Below are 20,699 nucleotides of genomic sequence, written 5' to 3'. Positions count from 1 at the left end.
CATAGCTGCCGTTATGACAAAAATCTACGAAAAATAACTTTTCACAATGTATACTCTACAGTAGCGATAATAACAAAATTAACAAATAATAAAAAATAAAAATTGAATGGTACGGAACCCTCCGTGTGTGAGTTCAAGCCGCACTCATTACCATATTCAGTGTCCTGAGTTCTATATTATTATGGTGAAGAACTTCATATTTTACACTTACGTACCCTGTAACTTAAGGTAAAGTCACCTAATGCCGAGGGGTTCTGAAATTGGCACCAAATTCCGTGGTATTTACAAAAACGGCTTTTATAAACTATTTACCAACTCAATTTTACTGAAACGTATATTATTTAAAAGATAATTTATCACTCTATTGTCATATGGCTATCATAATAGTGTTGTGCATATGGTTTTTTAAATAATCGCATAGTTTTGCATTAGTGCTTACATCAAACGTATGCTTCATACATTTTGGGCCTTTTGCACGTGAATGTCACGATTTCTCAAATAGTGTTTTTTTCAATAAATTTGCATGTGTGTGGTAGTGTTTCGATGAAAACATTATATTGATTATATATGGAATCGATAACATTTAAATATTGTGCTTATTTCTTAACAGATAAGATTAAAAATAAGTTTAAAAATACAGCGGCATTAGGTGCCAAATATTTTGGGCTGTCCCTTAAACCGAGGTATACCACGGAATAGCAATTTCATAGACTTGTTTTTAACTTCAATTTTTGTAGTTGTTTTTATGAATAAGCACTTCTTGCTTTGAATTTGACAAATTTAATATTCAATTAATATCGAAATCATTTTCCGAGGTACTGCATTGTACTGCATTACCTAATTATATAATATCAAAGATGACCTAACTATGTACTTTCCTAATTTCTTCTATGGGACAACAAAGGAGAGAAAATGAAGTTCATCCAGATATCGATGTAATATTGAACAAGTATTGTATATTATTATGTACATATTTCAATAAAGCATTTTTCTGCTTCTAAATTGTGTAAAAGTATTTTATTATTTAATAATCGGAATTTGGAAACGTGATTTTTAGTTATGAAACGCTATTCCGATGTATATAAGTCGGAATTAGGTTATATGGGCACATTAATCCGCGGCATAACCGCAAAATACTATACAGGGTGTTTAAAGTTTTCATCGGTTTTTAAAAAAAATCTATTGTTTGTATCAGTAATTCGCTTAATCCTAATTAATGAAGAATTAACATTGTTATACGGTTTTAATAGATATTTAAATAAGATGAAATAACTCAAAACGAAATAATATAAACCGCATCACGATATTCCATATTAATATTATTTCTAGTGTACAATAATGAACCCTAGTATAAAGTACACGAAAAAGAATGCCCAAAATTGTATTGCAGATACACGAATTGACTGCAGTTAAAAAAAATACATGAAATACATATGTTAAATTAACCAGTCAAAAAACTATACTGTAAAAAGGTTTTATTTCGGCAGCTTACTTTTAATCATACCTAAGAACACTTTGATAAAGCTACTCTTTAAATAATAATAAAAAAATTAAATCTAAATTGAAACTAAATTCAATAAATAACATTTATTTTTATACACCATGTAGCAGTCGTTCTATCTCTTTCACTCCTTTATTTTGTATACTCGGAATTAGGAACCAAATACATCGGAATAAGGATTTTTACATCGGAATTAGGGTTTTCTGACTGGGTTCATATTTATTTTAAATACACATTTAAATCAATATTTAATGGTAAAATGTCGAGTCTATTTTAAGAGTACATATAATAAAGCTTCTGATAAAATTATTTAATTCCTTATTAAGCCGTAGCAAATGCTTAATATCTGACGCTCTTTCTATTTTTGGTGAAAATACCGCGGAAATAGGTGACTTTACCTTATACATTTACTGCTTGGTGTTTTACAAATTACAACACTATCACTATCCAATATAAAAACACTTTTAACCTTACTTTTCACAGTGAATTTAAATTTTATTTTTTATTTTTCAAGAGCCTGGTGTAAATACGGTATAGTATAGTCCGCGTAAAACTGCTAGTCCGTTCTGAATATAGAAATGAATCGCGTCGCCATAGCAAATTGTATGAATACACCTGCTCGCAACAACTGCAGAGCGGACTCGCCGTTTGGCGCGGACTGTAATCCCGTTACAAAATATTCCCTTTCTTACTATTTAATTTCTATTGTATAAATATTTATTAACAACATAGATTAGTAAAGATTACTCACTCCTAACAAGAAAATGTACCCAATTTTGAGAATTGAAATAGTTGCGTAAAAAAGTTTTGCCACGTCTCCGTGCTAAAATGTCCATAAAATATTTGAAATTATTTCAAATTTATTTATTATGTAAATTACGCAGTATTAGTTATTTATTGGTAAATTTTCTCTAAAAATGTTTTTATTTGTCAAGAATTCAAAAAAAGAACTTACTAATAAGCCGTTTGTGGCTTCATTCAATTTCAAGGCGGCGAAGTATCTTTATCTTTACTAATCTATGATTAAAAATAATATGTTTAACATAATAATCCTTAGTGGTATGATTGTGAGGCACCTCTGTCACATCTATTTCTGCTAAATAAACAGCATTTGTGCTTTTATTTTCAAGTCTTATTTAGTAAGAATTAAAGTTTCTTTCTATGTACCAGGCTGTGATAAAGAAGTCGAGGGTAACGTGCAAGTGTCATGGAGTATCGGGGTCATGCAGCCTGATCACATGTTGGCAGCAACTCGCGACTTTCCGGGAAATTGGTAAGTTTGCTTTCACACAGGCTTAACAACACGTATGAGAGAACGATCATCATGCTGTAAGGCAACCCCTAGACAATAATATTGCACAATACTTTTTATTGTATAATAAGATTGATAAGCGCTCTGAATCCAAACGAGCAATTATATTGCACAATAATAACAACTGCACAATGTTTTCGTGTTCAGTCGGTCATGTAGTGCGCGTGTCCTCTTCGTGACGACGACTTGAAAAATATTGCACAATACTGACGCTACTCGATGCAATGGAAAAATATGGTGCAATAAAAATTAAAGTCGCTCAAACTTTCAGTCAATCATTACAAAATTTTCAATATTAGCCCTAAATAATATAATATTGCACAATATAATTCACCGTTTAGGCGGCGTTAATACGCAGTGGATTCCGGGTTCGATCCTCAGCAAGACAGATATCAATATATTTAATTTAGACTCTACCACTTAAAACGCTGAATCTACGTATCTTACGCTTAAACTTATCTATGGTTACAAATACATCTCTGTAATAAAGCTATTTGCCATTTAATTTCTATCTAAGTTTGGAAACAAGCACTTCCGTAGACACAGCAATTTCATTTCATGCGCTCTCATTAAAAAGGTTTTAAAAAACAAACCAATTTCCAAAAAAAAATAAACCACAATTCTACTGGATACTTAAATTTCGTTAAATAATTAAAAACGGACCCACAAGATATTAATTACCGACTTTTTTATTACCCTTAACTAATTAAGTACCAGGAAAGCATAAAACAGTAGGAGGCGAAAACGGGCCTCTAAATTTAAAACGTACGTACCAAACATTAGTGAATGAAGTGGCAGTGAACCGAACTTCCAATCTGTACTGAAAGCCACTCTAGTAAATGACTACGTATCGTGTAACTATTGGTAGTCGATTTTGTAAATTAAATTGCCTATCTGTACTCTGATTTATGTATTGACGTGTAGTCTGTCTACGATTTCGAAAATTACCGTGACGAGAGGTGGTTTACGCGTATTTCGGTTTAAATCACATGTAATCTATTTTTTTTTATAATATAAGAGTAGCAGACGAGCATGCAGTCCACCTGATGGTAAGTGGCTACTGCCGCCCATGGACATCTGTAATCAACCCTAGATAGGATTAGATATTCCTACCTGTGGTCGGCCACAGATGCACCGCTACCCCTATGGACTAAGCTGGAACGCCTCGTAAAAGTCTGTCTCCCTTACCACACCCTTCAAACCGGAACACAGCAGCGCCTAACACTGCTGTTATAAGGTAGAAATAGGTGTGGCGGTGGTGCGGCCGGAGTCGAACCACAAAGGGTTCCACCACCTTCCTTCTAATTGACAAATTAAGCTTTTTGTTTTGATTCTAGGTGTTTTATTCGTATGTTTAGAACTACACAGAGAAACTTAGTATAGGCTATATATGTAGAAAACTATTAATTACGTAGGCTTATTTGCAGAACATCAAAATCAAATAATTTTATGTTGTGCATCGGCCGTCATCTGTTATGTATTATAAATAATAATTCGTAACAATGTTCTTGTTAACGTTCAATATCTAAATAAAATAATATTTATATTTGCTCTATCAATAATAAGGATAAAAAATAGTTAGGTAACAGTGGTAAATTTCGTAAAGTAAGTAGGTACAATTTCATCAAACTGTTTGATCGATAAGTGCAAAAGGAAATTGGATGGTATTGATTCTTACTCGATTGCTAAACAAACATTGTCTACGACTATTTTTGTGTCATTGCTGGACACGGGTTTTCCCATAACTGGGGAAGTCCTGAAGTAAAAAGATAGTGAGCAACTCGTGGTGGTTATTTTTACATCAATGATAACAAAACTCTCTTTGAAGAACGAAACTGCACATGAAAATCCACTAAGGGACATCCATCCAACTTATGACTGTATGTAAACGCTAAACGCTTTCTACACTCACAGCTCCACACTAGGATTCCCTGTGCCGTGGGTGCCATGGACACACACATAGACAAATACACAAACACCCAGACCCAGAAACAGAAAGCTGACTTTGCTTAACTTTGTAAACTTGTAACTTTTCAAAAACTATTCGACATATTTCACAATTTTATAAGTTTCATTCATAAGTATAAATAACATTTTCATATGAAGCCCAGCTTTATTCAACATAAAGGACCGTTGTATTCAGAAATTGTGGACATAACTATAAAATATCTAAAGAGTTAACAAAGAAACAAACAATTTAAAATCTTGGACACCTAAACAAATGAACGTACTTATAAATTAGTGGGGTGCCATCTACCGCTTAAAACTTAAATGATACGAATTACCAGGAAGACAGAAGCAATCGGATACCGACGAAATACTCACAGCGGTCCCACGGAACAAAGCAAGCGTTTCGTAAGGCCATCAAAGTGATTGACTCGGTAATGGGCTGGCATTGTCTCTGAAGATAGATGCCATACTACTCAGTACTAATGAGCTCACATCAGTCCCCCTGGTTTATGCTGCCCTGGTATTTTGTGTATCCCTTTTAACTGGGCCTTAACTGTTCCTGGTTAATGGAGCCTTAAGATAATAATTAGCATGTCGGTTCAAGATAACTGCCATTAATTTCCACTTATTTGGGATATAAATAATGATATTTAGATTATGTCAATGGATATACCTAAATAAGATTTTTAATAACAAGTTTTTTTTATAAAAGTGTTAAGTTACACTAAGGAATAAAACTATGAATAATTTAGTTCTTATTATTACGGTACTGAAATATACCGGCGACACCAAGATCACAGTATTTTTATTATTTTTTAATACACTAATAAACTAAAAAGTAAAAATGTATGAATATGATCCTGTTTATAGGTTTTTAATTACTCATAAAATCGCAAAGATAAAGCCGACAAAGCCTGAAAAATATTTTTAATTTAATAGGAGTAATAAATTACCTACTTTCAATTATGATGATTTTAATAGGGGCTAACTTTTACAGCTTTCATATTTTTGTGACATCATTGTTTAAATATGTATAGGTGGAATTCATAATTAAAATACAGTACACGCCATTTAATATTAAGCTATTGCATAGCTTTTATCGCGGGCTTTGAGCGCGGCGACCGAATCGAGAAATTCCGTAACGAAAATAAGTAACACCTTTCAACAACTCGGTTGCCTGGAGACTTGATATCCAACTATCAAGTCTCCAGGCAACCGAGTTGTTGACTGTCAATAGAAAAATATGGATATAATTGAATAAAGTATTATTTTACATTCCTTATTATTTTATTTGATATTGGCGACGAGATGTCGAATGAACTAAAAAACAATAAGGAAATACGAGCCAAAAACAAGAACGAGAAAACAATAAGGAGATACATTACGTGGGTTAATGAAACGAACCGAAAATTACATTTCGGGAATAGAAAAAATTGACATTGAAGAAATAAATATACGACTGAATTCTTTACAAGAAAATTTGAACAAATTCTACGCGATTCAAGAAAAAATTGAATGGCTTACAGAAGAAGGAAATTTAGAAGAGGAAATAAAATACAGGTACGAATTTGAAGAAATATATACAAAGCTAAAATTTAAATTTTTGAATGTACAAAAAGAAAATAATCGGCTAATACCTGAATGTTCTTTTATATCAGCAAGAGCGGAAGTTTATTTGATAAACTGTTAACTGTCAAGGCACGCTTGAGACGTACACCTAATACAAAAGAGTTATCACCTTATCAGTTAATGTTCGGCAGAGAGGTGCCTTATTTAAGAAATCCGCCCCACTATCCAGATTACATTACAATGCACCGCCAACGCAGGAGTTCGGACAAGGTGATAAGGTACAAGTCCGCAGTTACACCAACCCAAGAGTTAAATGGGAGTTCGGAGTCGTCATCCGAAGATTAGGTAGACTCCATTATGAAGTCAGAACTGAAAATGGCATACTGGTGCGCCGTCACCTTGACCAAATGCTGCCGGCGCCCCTGGTGGTGTAAGTGAAAATAGCGGTGGAGGACTGTTGGATATCAAGTCTCCAGGCAACCGAGTTGTTGACTGTCAATAGAAAAATATGGATATAACTGAATAAAGTATTATTTTAAATTCCTTATTATTTTATTTGACTTAATTAGCCTTAATTCGTCAACTTGAACACAGATGGCAGTAATACACATTTTTTTATAATCCGTGCAGAAATCTTAAAATTGCGTGAAGTATATTTTATATTCCCATTATAAAATTCAAAATTATATTACCATATTATCCAAATAATATGTTTTATCATCATAAGCTATGTTGAATTCTGGATTGATAAAATAACGTAAAATAGTGTTTGTTATTTTTAAACGTACAATTACAACTGACAGACTTGACAGCACAAAATCAAAACGCCATTATGATTTATGGTACAAATAATTTATGTACAAAGTGTTTTAAATATGAATAAACAAAGTGCATTTATTAATGAAAAATGCGATGTGCCTGTGACATTTGGCCGAATGTTACAGGTACATCGCATTGATCCATTTATATTGCTGGTTGTTAATACTTTATGTCACTTATTAAATACTTTTCTATTTTATATTTTAGATATTTGCAATGTCTTATATAATGGAGATATGATAAAATAGTGGATAAAGATGTATTAATGTAAATGTTGATGATTATGGAAGAATATATTGTATTTCTGGAATTCCTTCTGAGCGTTTTCATAGCATAAAAAATGCTATGCAATAGCTTTACCGCGGCAGTCTCCGAGTGCCACACGTATTTTTTTTGTTAATTATAATAATAAAAGGATTCGAATTCGGAATTGCGTCGATAAAAACGGAACCCTATTAAGGTTATTCCGTAACAATTATTATTGTAGGTATTTATTAACTCTACAAACTTAATTCTACTAATAAAAAATAAAATGCGGTTCCTGTAACAAATTGATAATTATCTTTATACCCTAAAACAATCAGTCACGAAACAAAATCATAGCTTTAAATGACACCTCGTAACGGTAATTATTACCTTCACTACCAGAGCCGCCATCTTGCGGGTGGGCGCGTAAATCAACCGCCCACAGACAACGAAGAAACACGAGCATTCAGCCCTGAGTAATAATAAAATATAGAGCGAGCTGACTCGAGTACGAATAGTAAGCACAGGTTAGAACCATCATCACCTGCGCGGTATTCACAATTCGAATTCTAATGGAAGGTGGTAGAACCCTTTGTGGTTCGATTCCGGCGGCACCACCGCCACACCTATTTCTGCCTCATAACAGCAGTGTTAAGTGCTGCTGTGTTCTGGTTTGAAGGGTGTGGTAAGGGAAAGAGAGGCACTTTACCGAGGCGTTCCAGCTTAGTCCTCATGGGAAACAACGCATCTGTAGCCGACTTCAGGTAGGAATATCCTATCTGGGGTTGATTACAGATGTCCATGGGCTGCAGTAGCCACTTACCATCAGGACTGCATGCTCGTCTGCTACTCCTATATTATGTAAAAAAATGGAGTGAGTAGGATGATTTAATTATTTTATACCATATATAATATTATATTTGGGGACAAATGTGCTATGACACATTATTGTAATTAATTTACAACTGTAGAACATCTGTCTACGATTCATACCAAAGTGTTGGCGGCATATGCGCACTCTATACTAATCATTACTCTGAGATTTAGCCGCGCTCAATTATTTATAGTCAAAACATGCTAATTATGGTTCCACGGCTATAATTAAATGAAATTTATTTATATAAAATGGCTCTATTACAGTGTTCATTACGTAGGCATGATACGAATAATAATTATTCAAATGTTATTGTAACTTAATAGTTGTAACATCGTTTTAATTGGAGTTATGAGCGTATGAAATTAAATATGTATAATAATTATGGCTTAAAATATTTTAAAATTGAGGCATAGCTGCATAAATTACATATTTTAATGTGTTTTTTGTGATCTTATGAGGGGAGTGCAGTCTTATGAGGGAATTAATGTGCTACTAATTAACCAATGAATATAATTACTTTGTTAGATCCACTTTTGATAAATCTCGAAAAAGTAGATCACATCACCAACCCATTACTGTCCCACTGCTGGTCACGGGTCTCCTCTCACAATGAGAAGGATTAGGCCATAGGCCACCGCGCTGGCCAAGTGCGAATTGGTAGACTTCAGATACCTATAAATTTGAAAATTCTCAGTTATACAGGTTTCCTCACGATGTTTTCCTTTTCCTTTTCCTTTTCCTTTTAGCAAGTGATAATTAACTTCTAATACGCACATAACTTTGAAAAGTTAGAGGTGCGTGCCTGGGATTTGAACTTTGAACCCCTCGATCAAGAGGTCGCGTTTCTTAGTAGGAAAAAGTAGATAACCCTTCTTAAATAAAATAAGTATACTTACAAAATTCTGCTGATTACACATAATATAAGTATGTAATATTTAAATTGGATTTATCTAAATCTTGGGTGAATTATTTACAGTATAATATAATATAGCTCACCCGACAAACGTTGTGTTGCCATATAATTAAAATAATGTTAAGGGTGAACCACCCTTATCGCTTAGGGGTATGAAAAACAGATAGTAGCCGATTCCCAGACCTACTGAATATGCATACAAAATTTGGTAAAAATCAGTAAAACCGTTTCGGAGGAGTACGGTAACTAACATTGTGACACGAGAATTTTATATATAAGATATAGCGTGTATTTAGAGGCACAAATAAATTCAATGGAAGCTCGACCTTGAACCTAGAACTGATTCTAGACCGACCTGAAACTTCTCTTCTTGAAATATTTTTTAAGAGAAGAGGAAATGCTCTGGTCTCCACTCCAAAAAGTTTTAAAGTCGCTGAGATATCTAATCATTCTATACCATATTCCAGGCGACTACCTCAGGGATAAGTACGAGGGTGCCACAGAAGTGAAGGTGTCGAGACGGGGGAAGCTCAGACTCAGTAACCCCCACTACAGCCTGCCCACCGCGCAGGACCTCGTGTACTTAGAGGAATCGCCCAACTACTGCATCAGGAATGAATCCCTGGTACTTTTCAGATTTTTATACTTCAAGATCGTAGCGATTTCAATCAATTCAAAAAAAGATCGTGTCACGTGTTTTCTGAAATACGCTATAGAAGTTTAATTTTTTTTCAATTTATATTTACAAGCCTCTATATAGAGAACATGGCCACAAAAGTTTCTTCCGCCTTTAGGCTGTTTGTCCACTGCACCGTCACCGAGCCGATACTGTGAACGAGATTTATTTCGGGCCGATTTTAATATGTCGCGACGGCGCATTATCGCCGTAGTTTGTCCACCGCGACCGATATCGGTGGTTTACTTTATTCGATCGATATCGGCGTGTAACGACAAGTGTATGGACAAGTTCCAACGGCACATCGCCCCGAGAAAAACTCGGTGCCGATCACGCCGATCTACTCGAAATATCGGCGGCCGGGATGACAGTGCTTGGGTGACGGACGTTCGGTGGACAAGCTGCTATAGCAAATGTATGTACGCTACTTCGGCGCCGACATCAATTATCGGTATCGGCTCAGTGACGGTTGCAGTGGACAAACAGCGTTAGTATGTATTATATTGTCGTCAACTCACACTGAGAAGGTTCTAAGTACAGGCTGGTAGACTTCACACTCCTGTGAGAACTTTTACCTCTCGATAAAGATATCATGTTTATAACCCTTATACTGTAACAACTTGTTTACTATCATTTATATCTCTTCCAGGGTTCCCTAGGCACGACGGGTCGCGAATGCAACAGAACGTCAGTGGGTATGGACGGCTGCGCGCTCATGTGCTGTGGTCGAGGCTACAACACTAAGAAGATAACTGTGAAAGAGCGCTGTGGTTGCAAGTTCCACTGGTGCTGTCGTGTTGAGTGCAACACTTGTGTTAAAACTGTTGAAGTGTATACTTGTAAATAGTTAAGTAGTTTGGGGTTGGAGAGTTTAGTTCGACTGGGGTGGCGCCACTGTCGCTATTTCTGTCAAGTATAAGTTATGTTCCTTTTTTCCTCAGGGCATAGATTAGTAAAGATTACTCACTCCTAACAAGAAAAAGTACCCAGTTTGGAGAAATGAAATAGTTGCGTAAAAAAGTTTTGCCACGTCTCTGTGCTAAAATGTCCCTCAAATATTTGAAATAATTATTTATTATTACTTAAATTACGCAGTACTAGTTATTTATTGGTAAATTTTCTCTAAAAATGATTTTATTTGTCAGGAATTCAAAAAAAGAACTTACTAAACTAAGCCTTTTGTGGCTTCATTCAATTTCAAGGCGGCGAAGTATCTTTACTAATCTATTCCTCAGGGATACAACGCATTTATGTTCGACTTTGTGACTCTTATTGTATGGGAGTTATTTGCAAATATCCATGGGCGGCAATGGACCCTTAATGTGTGACTATGTGCTCGTTTTGCTGTTTCATTTCACCCAGTTACGACGAAGTAATCGGAGGGTTATAGTTTTAAGTGGTATGACATGCATACCAGTATTATTCATCTTAAGAATGTATGCCTATAATTAGGACAAGATAATGTACAACCAAGTCTATCTTCTGTACATACTATAAGAATATTTCGTGGTTTCAGAATTTCTTGACTCGTTATTACGTAATTATTATGCTCATAAAATTTATCCTGGTATAAAAATAATATATAGTCTGCTAATATGTAATAAAATAATTTCGAATATATGAAACTACGGTTTATTTAAATTATTACTGTGAATAAATGTCACGATCAGTATTTTTAATTTTTCATATCTCTGTCAGCTAATACCAAGCTTTTAAATTACCGAATGAAAAGTACTTGTGAGCTTTTTCATAAGATTTTTTATAGTATAAGCTTAAGTTGTAAATGTTACGTCACAAAATTATTACATGTACGTTGTAAATATTTAAATGTTAATTTATTTAGGTATTCTTCACAATATACAGCTTTAATTGAGAGTATTGAAACATTGTTTTAACTTACTCATCTTAGTTATATTGTCATTTTACTAACCATACGCGAGTGTTATGATATTCCATACAAGTTTTTTTATTGTCTGTTTATGATTTTTCGCATTTAATACTGTTTTAAGACACAATATTTTAACCTATGTATCTTTTGGTCTAAGCAATAACTAATTCAGTGCATTATGCAGTTTGCACTGAAATACCTCTTTTAGTCTGTGACTGAAATATTATCATAAGCATCAAAATCCGAATAAAACCTATGTAAAAAACCTATTTACGTTGACTTAGGTATTTTGTCAGTGTAATTTTACATTATCTAAATTAATATGACTAATTCAGTAAGCTAGAATATGTTTTGTTGTAAATAATTGCCTAATATTTGAAGAATAATGTAACATTCATTTTAAGCTAAATTATTGATTTGAGATAGTATGTAAGTACATAAGTTTAAATTATAATTTAAATATTAAAAGTAGGATTATTTCGAATGAAAAATAAATACAAGAAATTTAAACAACATTGTGGTTTTATTTTCATCTCGTGTTTAATGAAAATATTATGTCGTCCGTCTGAAGAAACTTGGGTAAATAAAAAAAAACACACACCATATTATTTTGCAAATATTTATTTATACTCTATAGGTAATATCTATAAGTAATCTGTGGTAAATATTGAATTTGCCAACTGCCAATTTGAACTAATAAATCTATTGACATTTAGCGATCAGTGTAGTAAGCTAAGTAAAATTACCCATAATTTCGGAGAGGAAACTGCATGTCAGGCATCTAGGAACAAAAAGTTTAAGTTTTTAGGTAGTTTTAGTTTAATACAACGCAAGAACAAAAAATATAAAATACAAAAATAAAATTTCCGCCATGATTTATTTATGAATAATTATACCGAGAATAAAAATATAATAGTTTATATGAATGATTTGAAAGTGTCTTAGTGGAAAACAATAAATGAAATTGGCAACTTTGTCCTAACCTTGACATATATAAATTGTCTGTGGTCAATGGCCACCATTTTCTATAATATTTATTTGTTGGTTTTTAAAATTAACTTCTTTATAACAAAGGGCAACTGTAAGGGCCAATTTAATATTTTTTCATAATATTGGATTATATTAATTACGATCTTACTATGGGCAAGAACAGTAAAAGTCGAAATCGGGTAAGCAAATTTTGAAAGCGTGTCCTTTTGTTTTGAAGCGTTTTTTAACCAATTCGTAAATCATGGAATAGGTAATTATTTTTGTAAACATTCAAGTTGGAATGATTATTTCGTTGAGACCTGTTTATTACTGTACTCTGCATTCCTTATACCAATAATAACAAAACTCGACAAGGAAAATAGTTATTGTCAAATCTTAACCATTAACACGTAGACGAAGGCCAAATAAATGCTTTTACAGTTTGAGAAAGGTGGTAGAACCCTTTGTGGTTCGACTCCGGCGGCACCACCGCCACACCTATTTCTACCTAATAACAGCAGTGTTAAGCGCTGCTGTGTTCCGGTTTGAAGGGTGTGGTAAGGGAGACATACTTTTCCGAGGCGTTCCAGCTTAGTCCTCAGGGGTAGCGGCGCATCTGTGGCCGACCTCAGGTAGGAATATTTAATCCTATCTGGGGTTGATTACAGATGTCCATGGGCGGCAGTAGCCACTTACCATCAGGTGGACTGCATGCTCGTCTGCTACTCTTATATTATAAAAAAAAAAAAAGGTTGTAAATTTACTTCTTGGTAATGTATGATAGACTTCAAGGAGGACTATGTCTCATTAGAGGTCGAGTGAAGGCTACCAAAATGCGACAGGCTACATGTTTAGTTGTTGCTTGTATGTAAAAAAAGTATATACATATATTAGAAATACATAACTAAGTAGGAACACCTCATATAAGTGTCTCTATCACACTGAAAACCAGAACACAGCCAGACATCTTGTAATGCAGAATTAGGTGTGGTAGTTGTACTTCTAAAGTTATAACACATACCAGAATACAACAGTGCTCAACACCAGCTCAACACCACATACAGAATTAGGTGTTGTCTGCATTGAACTGTTAACCACACAACCACATTTCTCTCCCTAAATTCCTCTAAAATATTGTTTCATAAAAAAACAATTTCTAGCGTATTTCTGCTTCACAATCAACTTCAAGCGTTAGTCAGAAGTCAGGGAGCAGTCGAGTTAGTGTACGTAAACTGAAATCACTTCAGAACAAGAAACGACACAGATCCAAGAAGAAGATTCAACAACTGTTCGAAAGACTCCGTAACGAAACTGAGTATGAGGCCAGTATGTCATTGGAATCCGGCAACAACACCGTTATAGAGCTTAACGATACCACAATGAAAGAAAACCAGATGATAACACCCATTAAGAGTAGAACACGAACTAATCCGAGCCTAATCATCATTAATGATGATGATGATTTAGTCATTAATCCTTGCAAAGATCCGTTAACACCCAAAGGTGACATAAATTCAAGTCCGATGCACTCTTCAACACCGATTCAAAATAAAATAAATTCACAAAAGAATTCTCAAGCTAGTATACATACAGTCAACAATAATAATATAGCACAAAATTTGAATAGTGAAAATAATGCAACGAAAATAATAAACAGAGATAGCTACCTAACGATAGATTTAACTTCAGAGACTTTGAAAACTCAGTTTAACGAGACTAATGCGAATACCGTTATCGACTTAGTCAATAATACTGAAACGAGTGATGTTGTGGAAGTCTCACAGAACTCAAGTATGAGTGGTGACTCCCAAGTAACGGTGTTACAAAATAAGAAGAGTAAGATTAACGGAAAACAAATGGAAAAGTTTATGGGTGGTATCGCTAAACTAAGCTCAACGGAACGAGGGAAACTTTTAGAAGTGATTGCAAAGAAGATTTTCAATGACACGGATAGCTCTAGTCACTTAAGTCTTAAGGTGAGAAGGTTGCATAGTTTATATATATACTTAAATTATCTTACTGATACCCTAAATATATTCAGGGAAAATAAAGTCTTTGTTACTGCCTATATGGTTATATTTTAGTCAAAGTTTTCACCAAAATTAGCTTTTAAGAATTATAAATTTTTGCAATATAAAATTTCTAAATATAGTTATTTAATTCTTTTAGAACCCCACAATTCACTCATAGTGTACTCATATCCAGAAAGAAATTGAAACATACATTTATTTATATGATATGATATTTATCTTTATAAAAAACACTTTTTAAGTAAATAATTATAATTAATAATTATACTGTTTTGTTACCTTTAATAGTGTTACCTGTTACCTTTAATAATTACACTATTTTTTAAACTATTTCATATATAATTTTAAGTTTATTTCGACTATGTTTCATAAACATTTTTTGATTAATTCAATTAAGCATGTTTTTCGTTACACAGAGTATAAAGAACCGAGCAACGGAAACCGAAGAGGATACTTACATAAAAGAAGTGATATTAGGGCAAAAGCCATCCAGGAATAGTATAGGTAGCAACATATATAATCCACAGAGGGATATCCGGAATCGGAGTGGGCTAAGAATGATTGTTATAGATGGCAGCAATGTTGCTATGCAGTGAGTATTGTTTAAACAATGTAAATATAAAGCATAATTTACATTTATGCTAGATGTGCTCTAAAGGTGGTAGAACCCTCTGTGGTTCGCTCCAGTGGCACTATTCTGCCTAGAACAGCAGTGTTTAGTGCTGCTGTGTTCGAATTTTAAGGGTGTGGTAAAGAAGACATACTTTTCCGAGGCATTCCCTGCTTAGTCCTCAGGGGTAGCGGTGCATCTGTGGTTGATCTCAACTTGGAACAGTCCTATCTAGGATGGATTACAGATTTCCATTGGGGGCAGTTGCCATCTTCCAACAGATGGACTACATGCTCTTCTACTACTCCTAACTCCTATATTATATAGAATATGTCATTCTCAACTTAAGCTAAAAAAGCTTAGGTAAGGAAGGTGGTAGAACCCTTTGTGGTTCGACTCTGGCCGCACCACCGCAACACCTATTTCTACCTAATAACAGCAGTGTTAGGCGCTGCTGTGTTCCGGTTTGAAGGGTGTGGTAAGGAACACAGACTTTTCCGAGGCGTTCCAGCTTAGTCCTCAGGGGTAGCGGCGCATCTGTGGCCGACCTCAGGTAGGAATATCTAATCCTATCTGGGGTTGATTACAGATGTCCATGGGCGGCAGTAGCCACTTACCATAAGGTGGACTGCATGCTCGTCTGCTACCCTTATATTATAAAAAAAAAAAGCTAAAAAAGCTATGCATTTGTGGCCGTACTCAAGTGATAATGTCAACTAGGGTTGATTAAAGATGTCCATGAGCAGAAGTAACCATTTCTCATCAGATGGACTGCATGCATGTTCTCGCTACCTCGCTACTTAGCTACCTCCATATTGATGTGAAACATCTATAGCCGCACGTAAAACTGATTTCTGGTGTGGCGACGCATGCCGTGGCGCCGTCGCCACGCTATACGATGGTATATATATACAGTCTATATGCAGTACTGTGTACGGTGTGGCGACGCGTCGCCATGCGCAAAATCGTAATATTTTATTTTATCATTATGACATATTTAGTTCCTATCACAATATGTTCTTTTCTGCATATTACTTTTACAAAATAATGTCGATGTTTCACAGCTGCCAGGCGTCCCGTGACGGCTCACATTGTTTTTATTAAAATAATACAACTTGACTTTACTCGGAAGTATTATACTAACCTATTATTATATTGTATAAAATTTTGTCTTTTCCAGGCACAGTATGGGCAGAGTATTCTCTGTGAAGGGCTTGAAAATTTGTATAGAATACTTCGTGCACCGAGGTCACATAGTGAAGGCATTTGTTCCCCAGTTTAGGTAAATACTATATAATGATATTACGATATTATAATGATATGACGATATAGGTAAATATATTATTACTTCTTTTAACTCACTAGTATAATTTCCTCGTCTCTAAGTACATCATCAACACATTTTTGTCGCACAGCTGGGCAGTAGACTTCATTCACCTTAGATAACTTTTTTTAAAGCACGCAAATTAAAATACGCAAATAACTTTGAAAAATTTGAGGTGCATACCTAGATTTGACCCTCTAGATTGAGAGGCCGTGTTTCAACCATAAGTTAGCTAGAAGTTAAGAGATTTTTTTTTATAATAATATAGGAGTAGAAGACGAGCATGCAGTCCACCTGATGGTAAGTGGCTACTGCCGCCCATGGACATCTGTAATCAACCCCAGATAGGATTAGATATCTCCTACCTGAGGTCGGCTACAGATGCGCCGCTACCCCTGAGGACTAAACCGGAACACCTCGGAAAAGTCTGTCTCCCTTACCACACCCTTCAAACCGGAACACAGCAGCGCCTAACACTGCTGTTATTAGGTAGAAATAGGTGTGGCTATAGTGCCGCCGGAGTCGAACTACAATAATAATATGATAATAAATAAATAGGATAAATACACTCGGTGATGAAGATTCAATCCCTAATCGCACAGATACCTGATAAATTTATATTCCTGTTTTGGGGCTGGGTGTTTGTATATTCATCTCGGTGTGTCCATAGCACCCAAGACAGGAAAAAATCTTAGTGTGAGGCTAGAAGAGTAATCAAATAAATTATCTATAAGTAAATACAGCTAATACAACAAGTAGAAAATGTTATATTATTTTCAGAAGCAATGATCCATGTAAATAATGTTAATTATTCCATAATTAATATTTCCAGGTGTCAATTAGGCAAAAGCACTGATGGGAAGCTACTGGACAGCCTGGAGAGACAAGGTCTGGTGGTCTACACTCCATCGAGGAAGGTCCAAGACAAACTGATCTCCTCGTATGATGATAGGTGATGTACCATTTTTACAAAATTTTACATGTAACTTACCTTGTGTATTTATATGTATGGTATGTGAGGGTCAAATCTTGTATTTTCAAATCAAAGCTGAAATTTTGTATATACATTTAGTATGTCATCAAATGACAATGCCTGATTAGCGTATTGTGACGTAACGATATTATAAATCCAATATGGCAACTCTCCAAGATGGCGGCCGAATTATGATTTATGCATTGGTGTCAAATTAAATTATTTATCTGAGAGGAATATGAAAAAACGTAATGAAAATGAAGTCTTCAAAGATCGAAATACCACCACCTAGTTCTAGTGTGAAGCAGTTCTGCATTTCGATGGAAAGATATGAATGCTGAGTTACATAATTATGAGATCTTATGCCTCAAGACTGGTAATGGGTCTATGCTTGGCTTTAGGTAGAACCCATTTTTACCATTTTATATGAAATTGATTGTAGATCTTGAACTGTCTATTAATAATAATTAGAGATGCGCCGAATATTCGTTTCGTATTCGGTATTCGGCGTATTCGGCATCTTTTTTGGTATTTCTATTCGGCCGAATTATTCGGTTTGAGTATTTCTATTTTCTTGTGTGTCCGACATGGTACAGGGCTACAACACAAAACTTCTTATGTAAAATTTATGTTATATTATAAGTCAAACTCAAATCCTATGAAGAATGTGTTGAATATAGCTAATAAAATAAAGCAATTAAACTTAAAATCAATATTTATTTTGAAACCTTAAGTCAACACATTTATTACTGAATCTATAGTTAGTATAGTCAACATTTATTTTAAACCTTAAATAAGTATTTATTTTTAAATCTCAAATCAACATTTTAAAGTGTTAATGAACACATAACTGACAAATTGACAATAAAGAAATGGTACGTTTAAATAATACGTTTAGTAGTTTTAATAAATAAATAAATAAGTAAACCGAATAATTCGGCCGAATATTCGGTTCGGTAAAGGTTAAACCGAATATTATTCGGTTATTCGGTGAAACCACTATTCGGCGCATTTCTAATAATAATAACCACTTACCATCAGGTGGACTGCATGATCGTTCTACTTGTATAAAATAAAAACAACTCATTTACAGGTACATAGTGCAATGCGCCGCAGAGTTCGACGGCGTTATCGTTTCAAGGGATAACTATAGGGATTTATTACAAGAAAACCCTAGATGGAGGTATGTTATAGAGAACAGATTGCTACAGTTCACGTGGGTGGGTGACCTCATAATGTTCCCCAAGGACCCCTTAGGGAGGAACGGTCCCACTCTGGAAGAATTTCTAAGACACCCAATAGTGATAGAACATCCGTTGGTTTTGTAAAAATGTTTTGCTAATTTTTTTATAAGTAACACGTTAAAAGGGAGGTGTGAAAATGGCGACTGATTTCTCGTTTACGTTATTTCATCCCTTACAATGTGTGGTTAATGATATTTTATTTGTAAAAATAGTACAACTATTGAATTTTATATAAATACCTCGAAGCTTAAGAATGTACAAAATTTTATAGATTTTACAACATTATTGTAGACAGAAGAGCATTATTAAGAATAGTGGATTTCAAAATATTAGTAACAGTTTAACATTTTATATGTTCTTAAGAATAATGTATAATGTATAAATTATTATTTGAACCTCTTAATTTCATAATTTTAAAAACAGCAGCAGCGATAGCCTAGTGGTTAAGAAACTCGGCCTCTCGGTCGACGGGTCCGAGGTTCAAATCCCAGGCACGCACCTCTGATTTTTTCAAAATTATGTGCGTATTAGAAATTAATTATCGCATGCTAAAACGGTGAAGGAAAACACCGTGAGGAAACCTGCATACCTGAGAAATTTATAAAAAAAAATCTCAAAGGTATGTGAAGTCTACCAATTCGCACTTGTCCAGCGCGGTGGACTATGGCCTAATCCATCTCATTGTGAGAGGAGACCGGTTCCCAGCAGTGGGACAATAATGAGTTGATAATGATGATGATGAAAAACATTACTTCATTTCTATACATTAAAATGTATCTTATTGTACAAAAGTATTTATTGAACAAAAATGTTACATTAATTACACTTTTTTTGCATATTGTACGTAAATATTTTTTCTGTCTAATTGCTTTTACATACCATACTATGAAAAACAGTTGCCATTTTCATATCCCTCCTTTAATGGTGCAACTAAATTTTTATTTTTAATGTTCGGATCTCATATTTTATAAATTGCATAGTGTACTTTAAAATAATTTATTTACTTAGATTTATTTTGGTTAGAAATTATGAATGTTACATTTTTTAATATTTACTTTTCGATGCAATGTTAAAATTGCAGACTAATTAGATTTTTTTTATTATATGGCTAGAAAATTATGAATATGTATAACGATGGCAATTGAGCTATGGAAGGTGGTAGAATCCTTTGTGGTTCGAATCTAGAGGCACCAGGGCCACACCTATTTCTGTCATAACAGCAGTGTTAAGCGCTGCTGTGTTCCGGTTTGAAGGGTGTGGTAAGGGAGACATACTTTTCCGAGGCGTTCCAGCTTAGTCCTCAGTTGTAGCGGCCATCTGTGGCCGAGCTTAGATAGGAATCTAATCTTATCCTGGATTGATTATGAATATCCATGCACGACAGTCGCTAATAACCTTGAGGAGCGGACTCATACTACATCAATATTTTAAAACAACTTTAACCCAATTAGTCTGCAATTTGATTCAGACGGATTTACCCAAATGCCCACATTATCCCACTTACCTTTTAATAATATATTTTGTGACCAAAGATTGAGACCAACGTGATAGTATTTCACACGTGTAAATACTAAATAGCGAACTGTGTATGACTTGTTTCGATAAATAATTTGATTGAAAATTTTGGCTTATTTTATAATTACAATATGTGTGGAAATAAAGAGATATCTATACGAAGCGTTCCAGCTTAGTCCTCAGGGGTAGCGGCGCATCTGTGGCCGACCTCAGGTAGGAATATCTAATCCTATCTGGGGTTGATTACACATGTCATGGGCGGCAGTAGCCACTTAACATCAGG

At 34.5% G+C, this 20,699-nt stretch overlaps 2 protein-coding genes across 2 annotated transcripts in view; both read left to right on the top strand.

Moving 5' to 3' along the window:
* Positions 1 to 12,248, top strand: part of LOC140755084 (protein Wnt-5b) — a 67,088-nt gene extending 54,840 nt beyond the window's left edge. Inside the window, exons 6-8 of the mRNA XM_073090280.1 lie at positions 2,672 to 2,774; positions 9,655 to 9,812; positions 10,513 to 12,248. Of these exons, the coding sequence (XP_072946381.1) occupies positions 2,672 to 2,774; positions 9,655 to 9,812; positions 10,513 to 10,710 (459 nt within the window). The 3' untranslated portion in view covers positions 10,711 to 12,248. The remainder of the gene's footprint in view (positions 1 to 2,671; positions 2,775 to 9,654; positions 9,813 to 10,512) is intronic.
* A 499-nt stretch (positions 12,249 to 12,747) lies between these two features.
* Positions 12,748 to 19,500, top strand: LOC140755221 (uncharacterized). Its single transcript, XM_073090436.1, has 6 exons — positions 12,748 to 12,920; positions 13,881 to 14,696; positions 15,167 to 15,342; positions 16,541 to 16,642; positions 17,517 to 17,636; positions 18,751 to 19,500. The coding sequence occupies exons 1-6, from the start codon at positions 12,891 to 12,893 to the stop codon at positions 18,983 to 18,985; spliced, it is 1,479 nt and encodes a 492-aa protein (XP_072946537.1). The 5' UTR covers positions 12,748 to 12,890; the 3' UTR covers positions 18,986 to 19,500.
* The last annotated feature ends 1,199 nt before the right edge of the window (positions 19,501 to 20,699 follow it).

Source organism: Epargyreus clarus, unplaced genomic scaffold, assembly GCF_041222505.1.
Source record: "Epargyreus clarus isolate Ecla_fem2 unplaced genomic scaffold, WU_Ecla_fem_2.2 ptg000032l, whole genome shotgun sequence".
Taxonomy (NCBI): Eukaryota; Metazoa; Arthropoda; class Insecta; order Lepidoptera; family Hesperiidae; genus Epargyreus; species Epargyreus clarus.
This window is presented reverse-complemented; position numbering and strand designations above follow the sequence as displayed.